The sequence below is a fragment of the Mastomys coucha genome, unplaced genomic scaffold, assembly GCF_008632895.1.
Source record: "Mastomys coucha isolate ucsf_1 unplaced genomic scaffold, UCSF_Mcou_1 pScaffold20, whole genome shotgun sequence".
Classification (NCBI taxonomy): domain Eukaryota; kingdom Metazoa; phylum Chordata; class Mammalia; order Rodentia; family Muridae; genus Mastomys; species Mastomys coucha.
In genome coordinates this window covers 28,905,425-28,915,830 of record NW_022196903.1, presented here as the reverse complement: position 1 = coordinate 28,915,830, position 10,406 = coordinate 28,905,425, and the positions used below count along the sequence as shown (strand labels likewise).

The 10,406-nt window shown below is 41.0% G+C and overlaps 1 protein-coding gene and 1 long non-coding RNA gene across 2 annotated transcripts in view; one reads left to right on the top strand and one right to left on the bottom strand.

The window, feature by feature from the left end:
• The window catches only part of Exoc4 (exocyst complex component 4), a 750,249-nt gene that overhangs the window by 47,352 nt on the left and 692,491 nt on the right, over positions 1–10,406 (bottom strand). The window contains exons 16-17 of the mRNA XM_031381454.1: positions 8,821–8,999; positions 3,927–4,086 (exon numbers count right to left, since the gene is read on the bottom strand). Coding sequence (XP_031237314.1) covers positions 3,927–4,086; positions 8,821–8,999 — 339 coding nt within the window. The remainder of the gene's footprint in view (positions 1–3,926; positions 4,087–8,820; positions 9,000–10,406) is intronic.
• LOC116098697 overlaps positions 1–10,406 on the top strand; it is a 62,347-nt gene that overhangs the window by 29,951 nt on the left and 21,990 nt on the right. The window lies entirely within an intron of this gene.

Genomic DNA, 10,406 nt, shown 5'->3' with positions numbered 1-10,406 from the left:
GAAGAAGAAGAAGAAGAAGAAGAAGAAGAAGAAGAAGAAGAAGAAGGAGAAGAAGAAGAAAGAAGAAGGAGAACAACAACAACAAACCCCCAAAACCCTCCAATCCCACCCCCCCAAAAAAGAACCCAAACCAACCAGCCAACCAAGCATACAAAAAACATGGACAACAACACCCCCCCCCCCCCAATACAACCTAAATCCAAACCCAAACAAATATTCTATCCCTTGTAAAAGGAAGACATGAGAAAGAGAAGAGGAATCAGGAAAAGCCACTCTGGGATATTGTTTTGGAATCTACAGAGACTGGCAGATAGTCCTGTTACATAGCTCATTACCCTTCTGCTGAGCTCTATCTTTCTACCACATGGCATCCATTGGTGGCCTTGGTGACTTATTTCTGTAAATGAACATGGCAGCTCAAGTTTAGATGAGCTGTGTTAAAACCACAGCTGTGCACACTTAGACACCCAAAAACTTTCCAGTTAATCCGCTATGATTTTCTTGGGCAGAGGATCTTTTTGATTCTGAAAATTAAACGGTGGGATGAAGAGTCAAAATGACAGCACCATTTAAATGATCATCTCCATGGAGGACAGAGCTCTCAGCGATCCTGGTAATGTCTTGATTCTCTGCTCACCTAATCTATTCCAGTAGAGATTGAAGTACAGCATGCTTAAAGAGACAGACAGCCTCGACATGAGCAGGAGAATCAACAGAAGTAGAATCGTTCCACATCCCCTAATTCCTTAGTACAGAAAGGTGCTATATTTTTGACCTGCCAGGAATGCAGTGGCAGTGGAAAAAAACCTACAAGCGCTGTACAACTTCTCGTTAAGTCAGTTTTCTGACACATGGTGACTGGTGATTAATTACTTGTTAGAAGATAACATTTCTATAGAGATTCACTGGAAATACAGATGCCGTTGTCCATGCTTGATTAGACACTGCTTGAGGAATGCCGAGGTGCACTGGCGCAGTCTGTTAGTTCTGGCTGGTTTTGGTATTTATTCTACACAGCTTTAAATTTGGTAGAATTGATGGAGACCATTTTAGAAAATTAACTCCTACCTCAAAGAGAAGGGGAAGATAAGGCTAGGAAATATGTTCACATGAGAACAAGAGCAAACGAGAAAGAAAGAGACCACAGGCTGGCAGCCTGCGTGGATGATGCGTTTGGTACCTTCTGCTTTACAGGACTGAGGGACTCTCTCGTTTCTTATGAGTGGATAGAAAGTTAACTATATTTGTTCATTAAAACTTTCAGGGCAGATCGCCTAACTGGTTATTTTGCAGGCTCTTCATCAGCTTTGGCTTGGCATCTCCTCGTTTTCTCACCACATCTAGGGATCACGTACTTTGTTCCAAGCACAGAGGAAACAGCGAGAAGCTCCCCATTTAGTGAGGAGAGATGGTGTCTGATGCAGGATGTGGAGCACAAGAATCTGCCCACACTCTATGTGCATACCAGCCTGCATAATCCATTATAGAACAGGGCTAACATTAGACACACCCTCCCTGGTGGTCACATTCACCTTTTACCTACGCCTTGGATATAATTCAGAAACCCAACTGTGAAAGGCATGAGTGAGTTGCCATTCAATTATGTCCTGCAGAAACCCTTCACTGGAACATTGCCCACTGATGCCAATCTTGGTGCTACCCCGTCAGAGCTTCATGATGCAGACGCTGTTTTTTTCAGTATGTGTTTGGGCCCCATACTGTCTGCCAAGAACTGTGTTAATTTACTTATTTCAGCTAAATAAAAAAAAACCATTTAAAAAAAGGATGATTGAATTTAGGAATTATAGTCCTTAGAGAATTAGTAATGGCTCTTTGTATCCCTCAGGACTCCATGTTCTTAACTTCCCCTTGTCAATGTTATTATGGATAGACTAATTCAATAATGAGATCATTTCCCATAAGAGCAGCCAAATAAATGCAGCATTCAGTCACACCTGGTTTCCCTAATCTGAACAAGGAAGGCTTTCCACCAAATTTATCATAAAACATGGGATTTAATGAACACACACACACACACACACACACACACACACACACACCACTTTCCTGCAAACAGTAAAAAATATAGGGGAAGAGAGAGCGGCAGAGAAGCAAGTGGGTAGCAATCCACTAGATTAGAAAAGTTAAAAAGGAATACATGCAGGCCACTTTCCAAGCAAAGACCCCAGCACAGTGCCTTTATCATAGTCAAAGTTACATCGTACTGTGTCACTCTCTTAAATATTCAAAAACTATTTAAATTTTCCCCAAACTTCTAGAGGAATCTAAAAGTCAAATGTAAAGAAACAGAAGTAATAAACAGGAACATTCTGGACTACTGAAAACAAGTGTTTTTCTAGTTAAAAAGTATTTGGAAATAAAGTTTAAGGTCCAGTTCTAACTGTAAGAGAGCATGGGGGAAGGTTGGGAGGAGTCGCTACGTACTGCCATCCACATTCTACAAAATAGTTTGAACTGTCAATAAGTGCCAAGGGTTTGATTATTTATTATACAATGTGGAAACCAAATGGTGTAAAATAAAATTAACCCTACCATTTGAAAAAGTGTCTTAGAAGGAAACATTAAGAATTGAGATGAGTAACCTTGAGGAGAAAAAGGGCAATGATTCTGCTCCCAGTGGGAAGAAAGTTGGACAGTTTTCAACTGGGTCAGTGCAGAAACAGTGTCCAGACAGGCACATGTAAAGGTAAGTTCAGTACTTGCTTACCAAGAGAGAAACAAAATGTAAACGACTAACATCCAAAGTGATTAGAAAATAAATTTCTGTTAATTTATACCATGGATTTATTCACTTATTGAAAGTGAAATTTTCTAGAAGTATTAGTGAGTATTTGAAAAAAAAAATCATGTTTTCAAAGGTTATTACTGTATGGCAGAATGCAATGAATATATTTTAAGTTACATTAACATTACCTTCAATTATGTTAAAGGAGAAATCATATGCCTATGTATGCTTGAAAAATCAAATTCATGCAGCATATGCACTCAAAGCCAGAAGGTAGGCCATGTAGCACTCTCTAGGCTAAAGCATCACCTACTGGCTTATGGATCTTGTGAAATGTTGCAAATATTACTCTTTTACTCAGAGGAAAATCATCAGTGGTTTATAGAATGAGGAGTTTAAGTTGGAGGCCCATGAGACAGCTCAGCAGGTAAAGATAATTATCACCAAGACTGATGACCTGAGCTCAATCCCAGGTCCTGTGTGGTGGAAGGAGAGAACCATAAGTTGTCCTCTGATCTATGTCCACACACACTCTACAGCCCACACCCCCTTACCTTGCTCCTTCCTACCCATGCCACACACACACACAAAATGTAAAACAAAACAAAACAAAAAACAACTCAGGTTAGACAGTGGGAAAACTACCTTCCTGAGAGATGTTAAACTCTGAATAGGGTTTTATAGAATTGCTGTTTTTTGTCACTTAAGAATACTGCCTCCCTTTCTTCTTTCTTCCCTTTCTTAATGTATGTGTGTGTGACAGGAATGCATGTGAGTGTGCTTGCTTGCATGTGTGTGTGTGTGTGTGTGTGTGTGTGTGTGTGTGCTCACATGTGCTCATATTTTTTTGATGGCAATCCCCCACGGTCTGTCTTTTACCTTACTCATGGAGGTGGGTCTCCTAGTAAAACCCAGGCCTTGGTCTTCGGAGTCTTAGTCTCTTCCTCCCAAGCCTGGTATCACAGGGGAGTCACCAAACCCACTCACATGCCATCTACATGGATTCTGAGAGTTTGAGCTCTGGTCCTCTTGCTTGTACCACAAATACTTTTAATTGAACTATTTCTCCAGCCATCTTTCTCTCTTTTTAAAAGATAAGTTTTTTTTTTTTTTGCAAAGATAAGTTCATTATAGGCAAGGAACTTTTGGATAAGAAACCTAGCTCCATATTCATTCATACCTTGCAAAGTCCAAGTCTGCCTCCCGTGACATGGTGATGTTGGTCAAATTCTGCTGAAGAACGAAAATGTTCCTACACATTTTCTTGATGCCAGACTCACTGATACGGCGGAAGTACTGGGCCCCATTAATGAGGATACAGGAGATAAGGTGTCCCAGGCCTAAGGGTCAGCACAGAGCAATAAGGAGGGAAAAAAGATATATTAACGGCATCTGGCTTAAACTAATACAGAGGATAACTCTTTTTCATCTTCCACAGGTTTAAATGACTCAAGAAAACATGTATCACATTTGCAGTAGCTAATCTTACAATAGCTTTAGAATACTTCTATACAGATTTAGAATTTGCAAATGGTAAATTTTCATATAGTCAGCTAAATTTAGTATATTCACAACCCAGCACTGCTATACTCACCTAAAGCCACCATCCACAGGGCTTCAAGAATAAGCCAGGCTGATATAAGCTATAAACAGGTAAAACAAATCCTACTGTATGTGGAGGTATTTGGAGACAAGAAAAGAACACATGCACATACAGGGATCTGTTCTCTTCTACACATGAAACACAAGAGGGTACACATTTGCTCTGAACATAACTGGAAGCTTACATTTGTAAAATAAGTCACTCCTAAGTGAGGCATTATGAATAATAATGCTAGTATTTAGCTTTTCACATATTAGCCATCTTGCAAAAACTTGCCAAAAGAGCAAACAGAAAGGGAAAGAGGGGGAACACTTTTTATATGTTCTCCAGGCCTTTTAGGAAACATGGAGTTGTTGTTCCTTTGGCCACATACATGCAAATCTATAAGAAGAGTGATACTGTAGATATTAAGGGAATAGGCACTGTTCAAAAGGAATGCCCCATAAGAGTTTCCATGGCAATGTCTACATGTCTGCAATCTCCCAGTATGCCATGCACATTACTGCAAACAAGGAAGTTAAGGGCAGGATTCTTTCCAAGAGAATTAATGTGTAGATTGAGCCCATCAGGTGCTCTAAGAGCAGAGACAGCTTCCTGAAACAGGCAAAGGAAAATGATCAGAAGAAAAAGGAAGGCAAAGAGAAGAGCACTTGGGTTTAACTAAAGCCCCAATCTGCTCCACCCAGAGAAGCACACTTAGTGGTCATTAATGGAAAGGAGTCTGAGGTGCTGTGGGCCATTCCATTCAAATGATGGCCTAATGCACAAAAAGAGATGAAGGACCTAGACTGCAAAAACAAAACCAAATCAACAACAAAAACAATAATGCTAATACTTAAACTTCAGCATTGCTAACTAAAATAATTAATTGTTAAAGTATGGGCTCCTGGCAACAATGCTAATAGATCTCAGCCTTGACAGTAGGATGAATGCGTAAGAAACAGAAGTATTTAGGTCCAATAGACTGAATTTACTGTTGAATTCCCAGGCGATATCTATAGATATCTACTTGTGGGATCCAATAAATGATTTGTTCTTACAATTGAAGGATTATACTATTCTTCTTTTGTATGTGCATGTATACATATATATTCATATATATACACATGCACACACATATAATATATGTATATATAATATATGTGTGTGCATATGTATATACACACACACATATATATTATACACACACACACACACACACACACACACACACAGAGATACCTACAAGGTCTCACATATTCCAGGATGGCTTCAAACTGTGACCCTCCTGCCTACACCTCCCAAATGCTGGGGTTACAGGCTTGTGCTTTCATGCTGGGTACAATTAAATATGGTGGGGACTGACCTAAGGCTCTTTGTGCACACTAAACAGAAATCTCTACCAACTGAGCCAAATTTCCAGCCCTTAAGGGCTGCCTTATAGTCTATGAAATGTGGTATAGGGTTACCTGTCAACATGAATAAGCTAGAAATATTCCTTTTGTCTTTTTGGTTGTGAATCTAGCCTTGAACAGCTGAGCCATCTTTTTAGCACCAGGACTCCTTTTGGATAGTCCTAGTTAGGCTGAGCAATGATGGTTCAATACAACATAAAGTAGTTATAGGTAACTATCTTTAAAAGGTGGATATAATTTTAAATGTTTATTCAGATTGTCCCATTTTTGCAAAGCTGCCCTCAAGCAGGTTATTTTCCTCAGAACGCAAGGACCACCCCAGATTGTCCACTCTTACTGTCATCTTCCTTTCCCTAGAGTCTGAGTCTCGTAATGGCCATCAGACCAGATCAGCAAATAGTACACACCTCACATTCAGTAGCTTCCTTCTTCTGGCTTCACTGGGGTTTCTCCTTGGCCAAGGTGGTCTCTCTCTTGCTTTAGCTATTCTCAACTAAAATCCCTTCAAGACCACAGGCTTGTGTTGTGGATTAGTTCTAACGCTATTTGTGTTAATTTGGCTCTCAAAATCACACAAGAATTCTGCATGTGAGACGTTGATGGTTCCTGTCCCCAGGTGATTCTAATTGGTAAATGAAGTTGCCGGTGGCCAATGGCTGAGCAGGGAAACAGAGGCAGGACTTTAGAGTTCCAGGGCAAGGGACCATGAGGAGAAGGAGATTTTAGAATTACCGTGATGGGAAAGCAGGACAGGCAAGCCTGAGAGCTGCAGAAGAGAAACCATACAATATGTAAGAATCAGTGTAGAATGCCCCCAGGGACCACTTTCTCAGTTGGGCCTGGGGTAGCTGAAATGGAATATAGATTTTAGAAAGTAATAACTCAGGAATATTAGAGGGGAGAGTGTGCTAGCTGCAGGGAGGTTTGGAAATGCCCAGCCATTACGCTGTTTAAGGCATATTAAAAATAAGGTTGTGTGTGTGTGTGTGTGTGTGTGTCTTTTATTCGTGAATCTACAACATCTGGCAGGTGGAGAGAAGCATGCACACAGCCGGGTAGTTTAGAATGGATTAACTTACTACCGCTATAGGCTTATTTATGCTGTTTACAGTGAAGAAAGAGATTTGGGCTTAAAGAAAAAGAAACACAATATGGTCATGAAATTTAAGGTAGAAAAGCCTTTCTAGGTTAAGGCATATCTTGCCATGGTATAATATGGTATGATAAATGATAATATGGTATAGTGATGGGGTTGTCTCATTTTTCAGACATAAAATATTAGTAAATTAAAATATCATTAAGTAAAATCCAGCACATGAATAAGACCATTGTGGAGGTGCAGGGCTTAGAAAAAACATATCAGGAACAAAGAGAAAGCTCTGTGGGATAAGAGAAATATGTCAGAGGCTCTGATGGACACAGTGGCTTGAAGCAGCAGACAAGTATAAAGGCAGTCTCCAGTCCAGTGTCTGGAGGCAAGCCAAAGGCTCATGTCATAATTACTTGCTTTTTTGGATACAATCTCCTTCATAAAACAGTCCATTCTCACAGCTCCATTTTAAGAATTTCATCATTGAATAGGATTTTACCTATTCTGGGACAAAGGTTGCAAAGCTGCTGCTGTACAGTGTGCTCATAAAGCCAGCAATGGCCATGCACCAACATCTTGTCATCTGCAGCTTGCCACAATCTTTAGACAATGTCCTATTCTGTGTGAAGACACTGACAACTTCTAATATCCAGGTCCATGCTTTGAGAAACAATCTAAAGGGCATATAATATAATTTTATCAGAGGATCTTTATTTTTCTTTTTTTAAAAAAATTAGATATTTTCTTTATTTACATGTCATATGATTTCTCCTTTCCCAGTTTCCCCTCCAACAAACAAACAAACAAACAAACACAACAAGAACAAACCCCTGTTGCCTCCCCACTGCCCATGCTTGCCACCCCACCCTCTCCCACTTATTGGCCCTGGCATTCCCCTACACTGGGGCACAGAACCTTCACAGGGCCAAGGGCCTCTCCTCCCATTGATGATCAACTTTGCAATCCTCTACTATACACATGCTGCCAGAACAATCAGTCCCACCATGTATAGTCCTTGGTTGGTGGTTAAGTCCCTGGGAGCTCTGAGGGTACTAGTTAGTTCATATTGTTGTTCATCCTATGGGGCTGCAAACCCTTCAGCTCCTTTGGTCCTTTCTCTCACTCCTTCACTGTGGACCCTGTATTCAGTTCAATGGATGTCTGTGAGCCTCTACATCTGTATTAGTCAGGTACTGTCAGAGCCTCTCAGAAGACAGCTATATCAGGCTGGCTTGTCCTTCCTTCAGTCCCAGAGGATCTTTGTTAAGGGCCTGGTTCTTGTGGACATTCCTGGGAGGAGTGAGGCCTTTAGGACTGAGGCCTCGTGGGGAGCACTAGGAGATACTGGTCTCCTTATTCACACTCTGGCCACAAAGTCAGCAGCTCTGGCATTACTTAGCTTCTGGTCCCTGCCATCTGGACTCCTTACCTCTCACACCCCACCTAGTAGCAGTGATCATAAACAGGAAAATAAACCTTTCTCTTCATAGCTTGGTTATTTTAGGGACTGGATTATAGAGAAAAGGGTTGTGGAAGAATTCAACAGGAGGAACTATTTGGCTGGTACCATATTTTTTAAAAGTTTGAAGGCAAGTATCTCTAGGTAATACTGCTTCCCACAACACTGCTGATGGAGGCGGTAGATAGAGGGCACTGCAGCAGCTGCCCTGAGTTTCTGCAGAGCATGGAGTCTGATCACTTCAGGGAGTAATGCTCTCTGTCAGAGAAACCCCCTGCTAGGGACTAGGAAGCAGACAAAGGGTTTCACGGTTCCTGACTCCTGTCTGTGTAGGTATGAAGCTTTTCTTTTTCTTTCCTTCTTTTCTTTCTACCTATACCTAAAACTAGGTGCAGCAGTTCTAATCCAAACACACTAGCAAGCCACTTTTCCTGACAAGTATTAGTAAACATTTTTAATACAGACATTCACGAACACCTTTGCCCTTCTTCCCTCCCAGGCTCCTAGACACCAGAGGTAAGCTCTGACCTTCAAAGATGTACTGGAACTTATGTTGCTGGAGGCTGGCGCTCATAGCCTCTTCCATGGCACTGATGTCTTTGTTGAGCTTGACCACTAGAGGGTCATAATCCATACTCTCCACATTGGCAACGATGGCATAGTTCCCCTCCTTTGCCAGAGGGATGAGATAGTGGAAACAATGAACTCTGAAAGAGAGAGGAACGGGCAGGGTAATTAATATAAAATTTCCCCATGAGATCATGGATCTGCCTGGGAAAGAGCACCAAAATATTTGAAGCAGCCATGGTCTTTTTATATATGCCTCCCACTGTTCTTCTCTTAACCAAAATGCCGTCTCACTTATGCAGCTGAGGGATCTGAAGCAAGCAGGTACTTATGAGGTTTACTCTTTTAATACATACAATCTTGGTAAGAAACAGACAACTTCTGAAATTCTTTTCAAGGCCAACATTGAGTGCACAGTGAGGAGGGAGATAGGAGTGTCTTTTAAGAGATGTGGTTATGAAGACACCGAGAGGCTGAATTTCCATCCTTGATGGAATGGTTTTGTTTCCCAGTTTTGATACTTATTAGCTGTGTGACTTTAGGCAAGATAGTGGGAATCTTTCTATGCCTCAGTTTCCCTTGACATAGGCATAATAATAACTTCTGCCTCAAAGGTCCCATGCAAAACATATAATATGGAGTCTGATGTGAAGGAAGCACCCAGTAAGAGTTGACAACTGTCACTAGTTTTACATTAATCATCGCCAGCTTATTATGTGAATACATCACCTATTGAACATGTACAAATTTGCTAGGAACAATGCTAGTACATTGGACTGTAAGACAGTTTGCAGCATTAAAGATGCCACAGCTTAATGGGGCAGAATAGTAAGAATGCCTAAAAGAATGGTCAGAAGAGAAAGCTCAGAGGCTAAGAGCACTTGTGGCTCCTACAGAGGACCTGGGCTCAGTTTCCTGCACCTATATGCTGGCTCACAGCCATCTATAACTACAGTTCTTCATCTTCCAACTTGTCTGGATTTGGAATCATCCAGGAGATACACCTCTCGGTACTTTGAGGGTATCTCCAGAGATGTTTAGTGAGAAGGAAAGAATATATGTGGTATCATCCCATGTACTGGTGATCCATGCTGAATAAAAAGGGAAGAAGAAGGAAGCCACTGGGTCCCACTAATCATCCCTCTCACTGTGTTTCCTGGCTGCAGATGCAGTGTGATTAGCCACTGCATGATCTTGCCACCTCGCCTTCCTGTCCTCATGGGCTGTATCCCTTCAAACTGTGAGCTAAAAGAATTAAATTTCCCCTTTAAGTTCCTCCTAGCTTTATGTAAATATAAATTTTCATTTCTCTTGACTAATTATTTAGAAGTAGGCTTTGCTGAGTCAGAGGCTAAGGGTACCTCCAGTTTTGGAAGAAACAAACCATATTGCTCTCCTACTCACAACATTCTAGTTATTCTGTATCTTAGCCAGCACTGTGTACCAGGTAAAAAGTATTTGGTTTTGGTCATGTAGATGCATTATAGTATCTCATAGTGATTTACCCCCCCCCCCATTTTCCTTTTTTTTTCTTTTTTTTTCTCTTT